This window comes from Copadichromis virginalis, linkage group LG16, assembly GCF_057382275.1.
Source record: "Copadichromis virginalis isolate Kocher_CV1m ecotype Utaka linkage group LG16, C_Virginalis_male_GT1.1, whole genome shotgun sequence".
Classification (NCBI taxonomy): Eukaryota; Metazoa; Chordata; class Actinopteri; order Cichliformes; family Cichlidae; genus Copadichromis; species Copadichromis virginalis.
The window spans coordinates 37,367,242-37,383,731 of record NC_140633.1 but is presented as its reverse complement, the minus strand read 5'-3'; the positions used below and the strand labels follow the sequence as shown (position 1 = coordinate 37,383,731).

General features: G+C 42.5%; 1 protein-coding gene and 1 long non-coding RNA gene across 2 annotated transcripts in view; both read left to right on the top strand.

The window, feature by feature from the left end:
• LOC146691302 (protein mono-ADP-ribosyltransferase PARP14-like) overlaps window positions 1-16,490 on the top strand; it is a 38,203-nt gene that overhangs the window by 17,022 nt on the left and 4,691 nt on the right. The window contains exons 5-8 of the mRNA XM_085435109.1: window positions 3,533-3,599; window positions 3,810-3,959; window positions 4,130-4,192; window positions 4,410-4,586. Coding sequence (XP_085291235.1) covers window positions 3,533-3,599; window positions 3,810-3,959; window positions 4,130-4,192; window positions 4,410-4,586 — 457 coding nt within the window. The remainder of the gene's footprint in view (window positions 1-3,532; window positions 3,600-3,809; window positions 3,960-4,129; window positions 4,193-4,409; window positions 4,587-16,490) is intronic.
• On the top strand, window positions 5,846-6,837 carry LOC146691303 (uncharacterized). Its single transcript, XR_014915570.1, has 2 exons — window positions 5,846-6,233; window positions 6,363-6,837. It is a non-coding gene; the product is annotated as an uncharacterized LOC146691303 (long non-coding RNA).

Sequence of the window (16,490 nt, the reverse complement as noted above, 5' to 3'; positions counted from 1 at the left end):
ATTGCAAGAGCTTAGTCCACATAGCCGGTATGAGTCAGATTTGTTCCCGGTGGGCCACGGCTGCCCTTTGTCACCAATTCTGTTCATACTTTTTATGGACAGAATTTATAAGTGTAGCCAAGTAGCAGAAGGCTTCCACTTGGGCGGTCTCAGAAATCCTGTCTCTGCTTTGTGCTGATGATGTGGTTCTGTTGGCTTCTTAAGGTGGTCTTCCAGGGCAGTGATGAAAAGAGGTGGTGATGTGTTTACCAATCGATCAACATCCATACCCTCACTTATGGTCACAAGCTTTGGGTAGTGACTGAAAGAATGACATTGCTGATACAATTGGTGAAAAGGAGCTTTCTCTGAAGGGTGGCTGTCCTTTCTCTTGGAGCTAGTGTGAGGAGTTTGGACATTTGGGAGGGGCTCAGAGTAGAGCCATGCACCTCCTGGGTGAGGTGCATGTCCCACCATGAAGAGGCCTCGGGGCAGACCTAGGATACGCCAACACGTTCTCACTCCCAAAGCGTAACATTTTACGCTAGGTGACAAATCGTCACCATATTACGTTTTCGGCTACCCACCACGTTCCTAAATGACGACCTCGGAAAAAAAAGGAAATATGAGAACCGTCTGGACTGAATCTACACATGTTCGCTCTTTTTCTTCAAATCGCTTAGAAACACGCTATTTAACATCATTAAAGTCCTGGTTAAGGTCAGGAATAAGGTTATGGTCAGGGCTAGGGATAAGGTTAGGTTTAGGGCTGGAATACAGGGCTGGAACGTCTATTACCGCGGGAGCGTCATTGCACTGGATTCCAGCCATAACCCGCCGCGTACCATAAGAACGCCGAAGGTCTCCTTTCGCGTTCCTCAGGAACGCCGCGGGACCTGACAAAACGTCGACATGTTACGACTCGGGAGTGAGAACGGGCTGGATACGCTGGAGAGATTTGTTAAATTTTTATTTGCTTTATACTTTGACTTTTACTCACTGGTTAGCTGTTGTTATAGAACTATATTAAGTTTGACAAAAAGGAAAGGAAATTAGAATTTCATTCCACATATCCTTCATTTAGCATGACTAAAGATCAGCTTAAAGGTTCCGTACATACAGTCTTCTATGATGAAACAGTACCTACGTTTTGTTGTCTGTAGCACAATACTGGACCCTGTTAATAGTATTAGTTTGGAAGTTGGAGTTTCCATATAATTATGTCTTCGTTTCTTAGCAATGCTGCTTCCCTGCTGACTTATTCATAGTGCTACTTCTTGTGGTGATGTCACATGCTATATTACATATCTAAAACACAGGATTGTGCCAAGGCCTCTTTAATGTCAGTTTTGATTCAATATTTTTAGACTGAGATTTCATAATATGCCAAAGCTTCATTGCATAGATTCTTGGACAAGTTCCAGAGTCTGCTACATATTGACATGATAGCATCACACAGGTGCTGCAGATTTATTAGCTGCTTGTATCCAAATTTCTCTTTCAAGTACATCCCAAGAGTGCTCTACTGGATTGAGATCCAGTAACTGTGGAGGCCAATGGTACAATGTTTTTCCAGTTTTCTATTCTCCAGGGCTGGTGAGCCTGTGTGAATTGTAGTCTCAGTTTCCTGTTCTTAGCTGACAGATGTGGTCCCCACTGTGGTCTTCTGTAACTCATCTACTTCAAGTTCAGATGTGTTGTGCTTTCATAGATATTTTTCTGCATAACTTGATTGCAATGAGTGGTTGAAATACTGTTGCCTTCCTATCAGCTCAAAGTAGTCTTGCAAGTGTTCTCTGACCTCTGACATTAAAGGTATTTTCAACAGGGAATGCTGGATAATACTGGAACCTCACAGGATATTTTCTCTTTTTCTGACAACTATTTGTAAAACTGAGAGATGAGTATGTAGAAAAATCCCACTAAATTTGCAGTTTCTGAAACATGAAAATATGAATCCATCCTGCCTTTTATCATCGCTTCAGGGCAGCTGCTGATGGTGTAATGATACTGGGGGATATTTTCTTCTCTGGGCCCCTTAATACCAAGGAAGTGTAGACCCTAACGCTGGTGGGCCTAAATGTCACACCACGAGGTTTATTTTCAGAGAAGGAAACCAGGAATAAGTAAACACAATATACACAATAAAAAAAAAGTTCTGTTTAAACTAAAATCCAAAACAAACCTTCAATAAAATTATACTAAACCCAAGAAGAATGTTCATTATATTTTAAGAGAGACAGAAACAATTCCTCTTCTGACGGTGAAACCGCATCAGTCTAGTCCCAGGAACAAGGAATCTCTTCTCTCTGCCTTGTTTCTCCATTGAGCTCATCCTCTTTCGAGGATGCCAATGTTCACATTTTGGACAGAGAGGACAGATGGTTTGAAAGAGGATTGAAAGAAGCCATCTATGTCCACTGTGAGCGACCATCTTTGAACAGAGGCGGCACCAACTCTCTGCCATCTATAATCCAGTTTTGAGATCCCTTCCCAGACGCCTTAACGCCCACTCACATCCTGGGCCATCTGACCTCAGGAATTCGCATGATAAGGTGGGGCCAGGTTTCACAATGAACACACCCGAAACTCTGGCTGACTGGGACCCACACCCAGTTTCACACCTTGGCTCAGGCGATTAGAGGATCATCAGGGGGTCCTTTTGTCCCTCTGTGGGGGGTTACTCCCACTAGCTTCTTCAGAACTGAAGAAGCTTCTCGGATGAGAGGTGAAACGTCTTCAAGCAACTTAAAGAAGTCCAGACGCTTTTCTTTGCAAGCTCCTTTGACTACGATGACCTGGATGACTGAGAACCTTCACAGACACATTGAGCTCATTGCACCACAACCCAGCTGTGGCCCACAATGTGAGTCCCTTGCTCACTGCACCAATGACCTCCCTGATGGCACCATCCTGTTAACAAACAGACACTGGACAGAAACACTGTCCGTGAAGCTGGCCTGGCTAATCTCCATTGTGACTCTCGCCCCAACAAAGCTTCACTTGGTGAGCGACAGTGAAACATGTCAACAGTACACCATGTCAAGTCCTCTCGAACATGTTTCTTGAACATGACAATGAGTTCACTGTACTCAAGTAGCCCTCACAGTCACCATATAAAATCCAATGGAGCAACTTTAGGATGTAGTGGAATGTACCTAATAAAGTCTCAGTGTAGACTGCGAATTAAAAAAATACTACATTCATAAAGTGAAGACATTGCTTACATGCCTTAAACGTGAATTCTAATCAAGAACATGGGAGGCATCTGATTAAATAGCAATTTAGATAAATTTTTAACCCGGCTATTAACGTGCTTGGATCTATTGCAAAATTCATTTTGACGTAGAGTCTTTGGAGAGAGACTCACAACACGGAAATGAACTCTACAGCTGGCCTTAAGTGGCCTTTTAGGAAATTGAATGGCTCTTCTTTGTGAACTTTGTTTTTAAACTCTACGGGTTGCTGCTGGGTATATTGCATTGTTTAACTTCTGTTTTGGTTTAAATATTAGTGTTTTTTTCAGTTGAAGTAGATTGTTTTGTTTTTGCAGGCTTTCACTGATGAATTTAAGAAGTTTCCCAATGCCTCAGGTGATTCAAGTTCTACAAAAACTGAAGGCACATAACATTGTTTGTTTTTAATTTTTTATCACAAATTGCATATTTTCAAAAACCTTATAATGAATAGTCTTTTTGCTACTCAGCTAACTAATAGTTTTACCAACATTAAATTGAAGTGTTTCGAAGTGAAAAGTGTATTTATTTATTTATCCATTAATTTAATTTGTTGGCTTTAGTTGTTCATGTTTTTTCAACTGTTCACGCCAGGACGCCCCTTCTCTAAGCTCACCTCAACCTCAGATATGCATGAGACTAAAATGGGAAATGTGACTATACAGGTAGTCACAGGAGACATAACCAGGGAGACAACAGATATCATTGTCAACTCTTCCAATGAAAGCTTTTCCCTTAAGTCAGGTAAATCATAGAAAAAAGTGGAATATTACAGTTTTGAAAAATAATTATAGTTATATGTATTCTCTCCTCACTATTGCACAGTGGACATAGAAGAATTAAGCATCTTTTTAAATTAAGTATGAAATTATAGAAAAGATGAATCCACCTAATTTTTTTTTAACCTCATCCAGGAGTCTCTAAAGCTATTCTAGATGCAGCTGGTGAGGCTGTTGAAGAGGAATGTCACAATGTTGGTAAGAAATCACTTTTAGATTTTCTAACATTGTACCTCAGAGTAGACTCCACCTATAACAGTTTGTTTTTTCAACAATAAAAATGAAGCTGACTTAATATGAAGCCCAATTTTGTAATCATACTCTAAGATTGCCAATAAAGGAAATATGGCCTAATGAAGCATTCTTATGGTCATTAAGGGTAAAAGACATAAAGATCCACTATCTCCACATTTAGGTGCCAAGTCCAATCCAGGCATGATAATGACTCAGCCAGGTAACCTAAAGTGTAAGAAGATCCTTCACGTGGTTGGAGATTCTGACCCAGTAAAAATCAACAAGATTGTGAAAGATGCACTTCAGATGTGTGTGAAAAGCTCCTACACCTCTGTATCATTTCCTGCAATTGGCACAGGTGAGATTTGTTCATGTATGTCAGAAGTTCATGATATGGAAAATCTACATACCATAGTTACGTTAAGCCCAAACCAGAAACGTGTATTATGAAACAGGTTATGTTTTGGATTGTGGATCAATAGACATGAAATCACCTTCTACTGACCAATCAATTCTCTGCACAATAGCGATTAAAACAATTACTCTATAAATATTAATGCATGAATTTGCACTAGTTAACTTTATGTCAAATTTGCACACAGTCTAAGCCGGATCTTTACTTACTGTCAAAGCTTTAAACACCAACATCATATGTAGCTGAAGGAACTTCTGAACTGAAAAACTATTGTCAGCAGAAAGTATAGTTGTTTACAAATAGTATGTTTACACATGAAGCAAACTTTTCACTGACAGTAACTCAAAACTGTAAGACCAGAGTGACCAGTCTGTGCACTGCCTGAATTAAGTACAAGAAAACCTACAACTCATGGCCTCACACATGGATCTTGGAATGCCTAGAGCAGATGAAAAAGCACTTCGGACTACCTCAAAACAGTTCTGGCAACTCAGGATCCCACTGACACATCTTTCATAGAGGTGGCAGAGTGGGGGATAAGGGAATGACTAACCCATCACTGAGGGTGAGGTCACTAAGCCAGTTAAACAACTCCTCGGTAGCAGGGCCCCTGGGGTGGATGAGGTTTACCCAAAATTCCTGAAGGATGCTTTAGGGCTGCCTTGGTTAACATTAGTGGTGCAACGGATCACGGTTGATCCAAAATCTGAACCGATCCCACTCCACGGTTCGGTACGCACGTGATCCGAAGAATTGAAAAAGAAAAAAGAAAGTATGTGCATGGTGCGCACGGTCAGTCTGTCAAGTGGTAGTTATGGCCAGCGCTAGCGGTCCAAGTAACGGAGCCGAGGAGTTTGCAGCATTTAAGCAGCCCTTTGCTGCCCAGTCCGACCGGGCTAAAGCTATTACTAAAGCTAATGGGGTGTTTAGCTGCAGACGGGAGACCGTCGTCTGTTGTGCAAAACAAGGGGTTTAAACTGTGATGAACGTGCTTGAGCCACGCTATGATTTCTTGTTGCGCGTCCACTTCAGTGACATCGTTCCAAGCATGTATGAGCAGGAGAAGTTTAAAGTTATGGCTGAACTGTCCCAGGCATCTTCTGTTGCTCAAACTACAAATGGGTGGAGCTCCTGGGCAACGGAAAGCCACGTGACCGTCACAGCGGAGTGGTAGATACAAAGCCCTGCACTGCCCTTGAAGAAAATATAATCTGATCAAACATTATTCAGCTTTAAATATTGTTCAGCTTTAAAGTTACTGTGCAACTGTGTAATAAAAATGTGCTCACGATTTTGGCCTTGAGAGCGATAAGAAGCGATCGCCTCATCCTGCAGGTGCAAGATATCTGCAAGCGAAGAGACTAGAACACCCAAGGCCGATTTCCTTTTATGGAGTTGTTTTTCTGCTAATGCAGCACTTTCCTCACAACCCCCTCCTGTAAGTTTTAGAGAATATATACCCATCCTCACAGCAAATATTGGGAATCTCCTGATGTGAGCTGTGTTGAGAGGTTGTCTCTGTCTCAATAAAAGTTCACTGATTCCCCATCTGCCGCAGGTGTCCGGTTGTCTTCATTCTCCGCCAGCCTGGTTAAGTCAATTCCTCCTTAACATCTAAAAGAACCTATTTAATGAAGGAAGACGAGTTCACTTTGTGTTTAATATTATTCTATTGCTGTTGTTGTTTTTTTTGTATCCTTCAATTGGCGTCACGAACAGGATCCGCTCCAGGTCAACTGGAACGGATGGGAGGACATCGGCCGTGGTCTGAGTGAACGGAGTTTGGACAAAAGCTGTGTGCACACAAAAACAAGGTAAGCAGACCTTTTATTTCTGCTATATTGAACATTATAAAAATACTTAGTGTCCAAACTCCTAGTAATTCATAACCAAAATTGTCTGGCTTACTTAAGGCTTGTTGAGAATCAGACAAGTGAATAAGAAATAAGTGAATAAGAGATAAGTGAATAAGTGAATAAAGATAAGAGTGAACTGAGGTCTGACCACGGTTGCAGCCGACGGGTTGCTCTCCGGTGTCGGATAAATACCTCAGTGCAGGTCTGGGACCTTGAAAGGGTTTATTAGTAACGCCTTTCTAAACAAATTAAAAGGTTAAAGGCCTTGAGAATATTTTTTAGTAATATTCTCTAAACTACAGAAGGGTTAGGAAGGCCCAGAGGACTTTATTAGAAAAGATCCTCTAAAACTTAAAAAGGAGAAGTACTGGTTGGAGTCCAAAGGAGGGGTCCCTTTGATCAATAGGAGAAAACGGATCTCTTCTTAAAACCCCGATGATTTTAGTGTTTTAAATGTTTTGATGTTCTGTTTGATATTGGACACACATAAATACACGCTGAATGCTTGCTGTGGAACACTGGGCAGGACAGTTTGGTTCTCCGTTGTTCACAGATTACACAATTAAAGGAACTAGGTTCCTCTTTTGGTTAAAATAATACACCACACATAGAATTTTTTTTTTACACATTTATTACATACATAAGGAGGGTAATGAGTGACTGCAGGTAATGTATGAAGTGTGAATGAGACGTGTGAACAAGGTGACAACCAACTAGCACCCCTATCAGGAAGCTCTAGGCAAGGTTACCCGCCAGACTCCGGTTTGGTAGAAGCTTGGTAACACCTGAAGGGATATTTCAGTGCTGACTCACCTTTAAAGCAGCGCCCCAGCTGTTAGTGCCTAACAGAGGCAGAAACCCAGCTGGCCCAAATTCTCCTTTAAAAATCAATAAAAGAACACTCCTCCATTGACAGTAAAATGGATGTAGAATTAGATCGAGAAACTAATGATGATGGTTGGGGTCCCGGTGTTATTCTTAGCACATTGGGAGAACAATTAACATGTGTTGAGACAGTCATCAACTCCACACACCAGCCTAAAGAAGCAAAAAAGCAGAAAGAGTCATTGAGGAAAACAGCTGAAAGGTTAATGAAAGAAAAGGGAAAGGACGAGGGGAGTAGTGGTAACTGGGGAATAATTTGGCAGAATAAGGCTATGCAGGCAAAAGAGAAAGAGGAAGAAGCCAACTCAGCAGCAGCAGGTGCAGGTGTGATGAGCAGGGTGAGACACAGAAAGGAAGCAGATAAGCACGCAGGCCGCAAAGCTAAATTTAATCACTGGGTGTGTTTATGGGAAACTGCAAAACCACACATGAAGAAAAATAGGTCTCAGCCACCTCCCTATTCTGCCTCAACTCCTCCCCCTGACCCACCTCATGTTACACTGTTTTATGACAGGCATGACACCACCTGGTGCCAGCACATGTTCCAAAAGCAGTGTGAGGGGCGGGCTTGGTCTCTGAACATGTCGTGCATTTTTGCGGCACCGGAGGGAGTGGCAGCAGCGGTTACTTTTACAACAGATCAATTACAGTGGTACATGATGTCTGATGAGGCAGCTCCCCATGTGTCACTGGCCTTACATCCTGGACACCAGGCTAAGGAGCTGGGTGGAATGGTTAAACGTTCCCTTGCGGCCACTGACTGGACACCTACAAAACTCCCACAGGTTTTGTTTTCTCCATCTACCAAGACATACCAAATTTTAAATGATTGCTTTAATTCCTCAACACTGCAACATGGAGTGGTCAGCGGGTCACATGGAAGAGAACACACAGACCACTGTGATGCTGCGCCTTTACTCGACTCTCTTCCAGATTGTTTGTGGTCCCTTGGACCCACAGATGTAGGTTTAGTTGATGTGGAGCCAGTCTCTTTTCAACTGTCATCTGCTACCCCTTTGTGGCAGCCTCAGTACCCACACAGACCGGAGGCTGAGGCTGGGATTGCAGAAACAATTTCTGGTTTGGTCACTGCCGGTGTCTTGGAGCCCTCCTGCTCTAAGTGGAACACGCCCATCCTACCCGTTGAGAAAAAAGGCACGGGGAAGTTCAGAATGGCACATGATTTGAGAAGGATTAATGCCTTACTTGGCACTCCTACTTTGCCTGTGCCTAATCCTTATGTTGCCTTGACCAACCTCCCACCATCTCATGCCTGGTTCACCTGCATTGACTTGGCTAATGCCTTTTTCTGCCTCCCACTTCGTGAGTCACTGCGTGACATTTTCTCATTTACATTTAGAGGCCGACAATGGCGTTACACTCGCTTACCACAGGGATTTGCCCTCTCCCCAGGACTGTTTAATCAGTGTTTGAAAGAACTTTTACAAACCAGCCCACTACCATCTGACTGTATGTTAATACAATATGTGGATGACCTTTTGCTGTCTGCCCCCACGGCTGACATCTGTTTGGAGGCCACCAGAGTGGTACTTCACCACCTGGCCAACACAGGTTTTAAAGTGAGCAAAAACAAACTACAGATTGCAAGAAAACAGGTTTCTTTTCTAGGCCGCATGGTCTCACAGTCCGGTATTTCCTTGTCCCCAGAACACAGGAACTCCATTTTGCACCATCCAAAACCTCTAACTGTAAAAGACATGTTGTCATTTTTGGGCCTGACTGGTTACAGCAGGACCTATGTCCCAGACTATGTTGGCCTTACTTCCCCTTTGCGCGTTTTGGTAAATGAACAAGGCATGAGAAACCTCTCTGCTCCCCTCTCATGGACTACAGAAACAGAACAGGCGTTTATAAAGTTAAAACAACAGCTTTCTGTCGCCTCTGACCTTGCTGTGCCAGATTATGCTTTGCCTTTTCATCTTGATGTTTCTGGAACTGGAACCCATATCAATGGTATCCTGTTCCAGAAAAAAGGGGGAGAGAGAAAAGTGTTGACATATGTAAGCGTAATGCTTGACAACACTGAAAAACGCCACCCACCGTGCACACAACACGTTTCTGGACTTGCAAAAATCATTCAGAAAACAGCACACATAGTGATGAACCACCCACTAAAAATTTTGACATCACACAGTGTGGTGGCCTACGTCTCCTCACAGGCCTTCACACTCACTTCACTCAGGCAGAGACGCCTCAGTACCATTTTGGAAGCACCACACATCACCTACTCACATGAAGGCATAAACATGGCTGATCACATGGGATCAGGGGAACCACATATGTGTGAAGAGGTTGTGCAGGTACAGGAGAAAATCAGGCCAGATTTGCAGGCAGAACCTCTAATGGATGCAGAAAAAGATTGGTTCACAGATGGATGTTGTTTCAGAACTGAAAGTGGAATGTTGAAGGCTGCATGGGCAATAGTGGAACAGACAGACATGAGATGGAAAACAGTGAAAGCAGAGCAGTTGACAGGACAACAGTCTGCACAGAGAGCTGAACTGAGAGCGGTGATTGAAGCCTTAAGGATGGGAAAGGGACAGAAAGTGAATATATACAGTGATTCAGCTTATGCTGTGGGAGCAGTGCATGTGGAGCTCAAGCAGTGGCTAAGAGCTGGTTTTTTGACAGCCAGCGGAAAGCCTATTAAACATGAGATAGAAATGAGGGAATTAGCGGAAGCACTGTTGTTACCTGTTAAGGTGGCAGTGGTAAAATGCAAAGGACACAGTGCCGGATTGGACTTAGTGGCATTAGGTAACAAACAGGCCGACTTAGTAGCTAAGCAGACAGCTGGTTACTTACCCTCCCTGATTATGGTAATGGACCCAGAAGCCACACCCCCTCCAGAAAGACCACCCATACAACTAGGCCTAGCCACAATCAGAGAGTTACAGGACAAAGCCAGCCCCCAGGAAAAATCATTATGGGTAACAAGAGGGGCCACAAACACAGATGTTTGGCGTGGCCCAGATGGAAGGCCCATTCTACCGCCAGGGGTCAGACAGACAGCAATGGAAGAGGCACATGGAGTGGGGCATGTGGGACCTGCACAAATGATGAGGAACTTAGCCGCCTGGTGGCACCCTTATCTAAAAGACATGACAAAATACATGGTTAAAACCTGTAAGGAGTGCAACCAATTTGGAATCAAGCCCGCCTTCAAGCCAATAGCAGGGTACTTCCCCATCCCACTTTGCCCAGGGAAAGAAATAATCATTGATTACACAGACATGGTGGACAGAGTAGGTAGTTACAGGTACCTGCTGGTGGCTGTGGATGCATTTTCAGGTTGGCCAGAAGCCTGGCCGACAGCAAGTGAAAACAGTAGAACTGTGGTGAAGTGTCTGATTAATCATTATATACCACAGCATGGGTTTCCCGAGGTCATAAGGTCGGACAATGGTTCACATTTCAGGAACCACGATCTGCAGAGGGTTGAAGCCGCATTAGGTTTGAAACATAAGTTTGGCTCAGTTTACCACCCCCAATCCCAGGGGAAAGTGGAAAGGATGAATCAAACTCTAAAAACTAAATTGGCTAAAATCTGTGCACAGACCAAATTAGATTGGGTTAAGGCATTGCCTCTTGCATTAATGTCCATAAGATGCTCAGTAAATCAAACCTCTGGTTACACTCCATTTGAGTTGGAGCATGGCAGGCCTTTTCCTGGCCCCTCCTCTCGCCTGTTAATGTCGGATGAAGCTGATTCAGACCTCGATCCGAGGACATATTATAACATGCTCCGCAGTTTTGTTGCCCAGTATTCCTCACAGGTCGCTGAAAGAAACCAGCAAGAGCTGAAAGAGGCGGCTACACCTGGAATGGACTACGTCCTCCTGAAAGTCACAAAGAGAAAGTGGGCTGAGCCTCGCTGGACAGGCCCTTACCGCATAACAGAGCGGACCTCCCACGCTGTCAGGCTCGAAGGGAAAGGTGACACCTGGTTTCATTACACACAGTGCGCTGCTGCCACCGAACCAGGAAGAACCTTGAGAGAGGTGCAGAAGGACCTGTCAGAAGGAGCTGCAACAGCATCACCAACCACTTGAGGGAGCCAAAACTCAACCTACAAGCCGGCTGGTTACAAAAGGGGGTGTTCTTCATACTGAACTAAACATTTTTATTTTTCTATTTTTAACATCTTTTATGACTTTGCTTTTATATTGGCTTGAGTTTTTAAGATTTACATTTTACATTGCAATAGTTTTAACCGCTGAAAGCTCATTTAAAGTTGTGTCACTGATACTTTTTGTTGCTCTTTAACTCCTAGAACACGCCCTTGGCGAGGTGGGGGGAACTGGACCACCTTTCTGTGCCCCATCATCCTCTATTAGAAGACATCCAAGCTAAGTAAACATGTCTTGGCCCTTTCCCCCTGAAATGACAGGCAGGCAAAGATGTTGCGTCTTTGTTTGCTTCCTGGCCCTGGGTCTCATTCCCATTGGCATAATCCTGATCTGTGAAGGGCCCCCGACACTTCTGACACCTTCAAGTTCAAAAGCTTCGCCCCCTTCTGACAGTCCCAATCTGACAAATGTAGCCCCTAGGGTCTTGCCCACCACCTCCTCGCCAACGGATGATGAAAACTCTGATCGTGAGGGTGACGAACATTATCGTCTTTCTCTTGTTTAAATGCTTCTAGAATGGTTGTTTCTCTGTGGTGTTTTGTATTAGGCTTGTTATTAATTGTTTCCCTCACCCACTTCCTCTTGAAGGATATATCTGGTTGAACTGTGTCTGGTCGGGTTGTGAGGGTTAAGCGATGTTCTCAGGGTCTCCGGACTTAAGCCTGAGCGAATGTGTACTCCCACCACTGGATATAAATTGTTTTTTTTTTTCCACACCCCTTCCTCACGTTTTACCATATTCACTTTTGAATGTCCTTAGCAGTTACCGTTCTGGGTTTATTTTACGGTTGATTTATTTTTTCACATTTTCACGTTTATATCTCTCATTATTATAGTATACTCTGTACTCTCCAAATTTTTATCATTACTTATGCTTTTTGGTTGCTGAGTTACAGGAACTGTTAATTTTGTGTCACTACCCTGGTTGCACTGACTCGTTGTATCCTTGTGTGCAGGACAGCTGTTACTGCTTTCGTCGGGAACCGAGACTGCTTGCAGCCGACCCCTGGGCAGGGTGGTGCCTGGACTCTTTTCTCCTCATCTGCAATGACAGATAAAGACAAATGATAAGACCCGAGGAGTTTTTCGAGCCAGGCTTCGACACGTCTCTGTGTTCCTTTTAATGTTACTTATTTTTGTGTGTTGACCCATTTAAGATGGGTCAAAAGGGGGATTTGAAGAAAATATAATCTGATCAAACATTATTCAGCTTTAAATATTGTTCAGCTTTAAAGTTACTGTGCAACTGTGTAATAAAAATGTGCTCACGACTTTGGCCTTGAGAGCGATAAGAAGCGATCGCCTCATCCTGCAGGTGCAAGATATCTGCAAGCGAAGAGACTAGAACACCCAAGGCCGATTTCCTTTTATGGAGTTGTTTTTCTGCTAATGCAGCACTTTCCTCACAACCCCCTCCTGTAAGTTTTAGAGAATATATACCCATCCTCACAGCAAATATTGGGAATCTCCTGATGTGAGCTGTGTTGAGAGGTTGTCTCTGTCTCAATAAAAGTTCACTGATTCCCCATCTGCCGCAGGTGTCCGGTTGTCTTCATTCTCCGCCAGCCTGGTTAAGTCAATTCCTCCTTAACATCTAAAAGAACCTATTTAATGAAGGAAGACGAGTTCACTTTGTGTTTAATATTATTCTATTGCTGTTGTTGTTTTTTTTGTATCCTTCACCCTATAGATTACATTAGATTAGATGAAACTTTATTTATCCCTCGGGTGGGTTCCTCCGGGAAATTCAGTTTCCAGTAGCACAGCACCGACAGAAGTTGCAAAAATGTGAGCAGAAATATACCACATATACACATTTATAAATACAGAGAATACAAAAGGGATAAATAGAATAAATAGGAATAAGAATACAAGGGAACGGTACATTTTAAGTATTGTGAGTCTATTACACCGTTGGATATTAACAAAAACTATTGCACAGTGAAAAGGCACTACAGCTACTTGTTCCCCTCTCCTCTGTCCCTGTTTCCCCTCCAGCGAGGAGTTAAACAGTTTGTTGCCGTGTGGGACAAAGGACTTTTTAAGTCTGCTGCTCCTTGACTTTGGGAGAAGCAACCTGTCACTGAACAGACTCCTCTGGTTGTTTATAGCCATGTGTAGAGGATGCAGAGGCTGCCCAGCATGGTCCATAATGTCCATATTGCACCTTAATTTGTTTTATATAAGTGCGTGGAATGAGTCTTCAGTTGAATGTTTTTTAATAGGCAAAAAATACTTAAATAAGTAAACGGCGAGTAGAATTTTTGTCTTTTTTTTCTATTTTTGCTGATCCGAAAATTGATCCGATCCATGACTTTAAAACCGTGATCCGATCCGAACCGTGAGATTTTTGATCCGTTGCACCACTAGTCAACATGCCTCTACAATGTTGAATAGAAATCTGGAGCGGTACCTCTGGATTAGAATAGAATAGAATGTGGTTTTTGTCCCGTTTGCAGAACATTGGATGATTTCTTTACCCTCTTGAGGAAATTTGAGGGTACATGGGACTTCATCCAACCAGTGTACATGTGGTTTAATAGACTTTGACCATGTCCCTCTGAGTATTCTGTGGGAGGTGCTTCTGAAGTATGGGGTGTCTGACTATGAGCTATTTGGTCCCTATACAACCGTTGTAAGAGTTTAGGTTATACTTGCTTCTGGTGGATGTTGGTCTACACCATGTGGCTGCCCTTTGTCGTTGATTCTGTTAATGATTTTTATGGACAAAATTTCTAGGTGTAACCAAGTAGCAGATGGCTTTCATTTGGGTGGTCTCAGAATCTTGTCTCTGCTTTTTGTAGACAATGTGGTTCTATTTCTGTGGGAGATCAACAAATGTATTGGGGCTGTAGCTGCAGTGATGAAAAGAGGTGGTGATGTGTTTACCAGTCTATCTACATCCCTACTGTCACCTATGGTCACAAGCTCAGGGTTGTGACCAAAAGAACAAGATCACGGATGAAAGTGGCAGAAATGAGCTTTCTCTGAATGGTGACTGTTATCTCTCTTAGAGATAGGGTGAGGAGTTCAGCCACCTGGGTCGGGCTTAGAGTAGGGTTTGTTCTCCTCCACATTGAAAGGAAACAGTTGAGATGGTTCAGGCAGGAAATAACAGCTAGATCTTTTTGCGCAGGATTTTTGTATACTCAATATAAACAGCCATGTCATCTTCTTTCTACCTCACTCACATGACACACACAGCTTGCTCCCTGAGTCATTTCCTGTTGGGATTTTTCATTGCACCATTATCCAAGATGGGTAAAAGCTACTTCTTTCTAAATTAAGGTAAACATTATGTAGCGCCTCTACTCAGCACCAGTACACACTCACTTTAAATAGAGACCCTAGACATCTTTCTAGGTTCAGGAGGAGGTTTTGTTTTGGAGACTCACAAAAGGAGTTGGCTTGGAAGTGAATAACTGGGACCTTTATTGCCTCAGTACCATTTATACACATATACGACACAATAACCCAAATTGCACACTAATAGTGCATTTTAAAGGTGAATACATGTAAAACAAAACAAAATAAAGACATTTAAGTGGAAGATTTATACTGAACAGTATCAGAGCTCTTGGGAATGAATGAAACAGATTAAAGTGTTCCTGTTGTGACGTTTGAATTGTCCAGTCTGAATTGTCCTTTAAAGTCGTTGAAAACCCAAACAGGTGTACTGTAGGGGAATTGTCAGTGTGCAAACCCTATTATCCGGGTAGGAAAAGTAGTGCATAGGGCTTATCTGTAATCCAGGGTTGCTTGAATCAGTTTCTCAGGCAAATCCCACAATCCGATCGCATGGCTGGCCACACCATTTCACGATCATCCAGGATCTCATTTGGGCTGTTCTCGCCGTCAGTGGTTCTCCAGAATTCTTCTAGTAGTTCAAAAAAAACAATCGGGATTTTCAGACACAAATAACTTGACAGACCTTTGTGGTCAGAGTTCGGGGCCAAGATACTTTTTCCATGCGCTCCGACACGTACTTGACCGCCATCAGAGGGAAAATCTCACAGGAAGAGAGAGGTAATACTTCCTGCGCACTAGACGCAAGGTCATCAGAACACAAGACTGCATCACAGCGCCCCCTTGTGACAATAACAGGCTATAGCCTTAGATTACAAAAAGGGATTTTGCAGCCCTGTATTTCACATGGGTTACAATTACATTCATTTCATTAAAATAGTTAAATTTTCCAACTCATTTTAAACATTACTTTATTCCAATGCAATTGTTTGGTTAGCAAAATAAAAAAAAGAATTCTGTATTCTTTTCATTTATAATCTTCTGTGATCATGATCTATGTGTTGCAGCCATGGTGGGTGAATTTCTGTGATCTTCAGCCCTTTTTATGCAGAAATTCCATATAAGTCTGCTTGATATTTGTTCTTCTTCAGTATGCCTCAAACACTAATAGGCACACAATACTGTAGCCTTTAAAATACCGTAATCTAAGCTCTGTTTTGCTAAATGAGGGCTACACACCTCTTAAGCTTTATGGTGAAACAAAAAAAGTCTAAATTTCCCTGGCCAGATAGTTTTTTGCAGTCTGCTTGGATTCACAAAAATTGCAGTCCAAACCAAATTGTTTGTATCTTTTAAGGTAGAGGGCATGAGGGTGTGCAATGGCAAAATAAGTAAAATATCCAAAGGCAGGTTCTAAGATGGTACGCTTCTGTAACAATGACTAAAGATTTTTTGACAGAGATGAACTTTTGAATCTGGATCATCCAGTTAACAGTGGGACCCATTATGTATGCAAGGGACTTAGGTACACAATAAAAAAAACAAAAAAAAAACTATGGAAATAAAGCGAAACCCATCATTTTTGAATTGGTATGTTTCTGTGTTTCATTTTTTTTTCATTGTTATTAACCACACATTAAATTTTGGAATTTGTGAATTGAATGTTACCATTTATGGAAACTTCCATTAAAAAAACAAAACAAACAAAA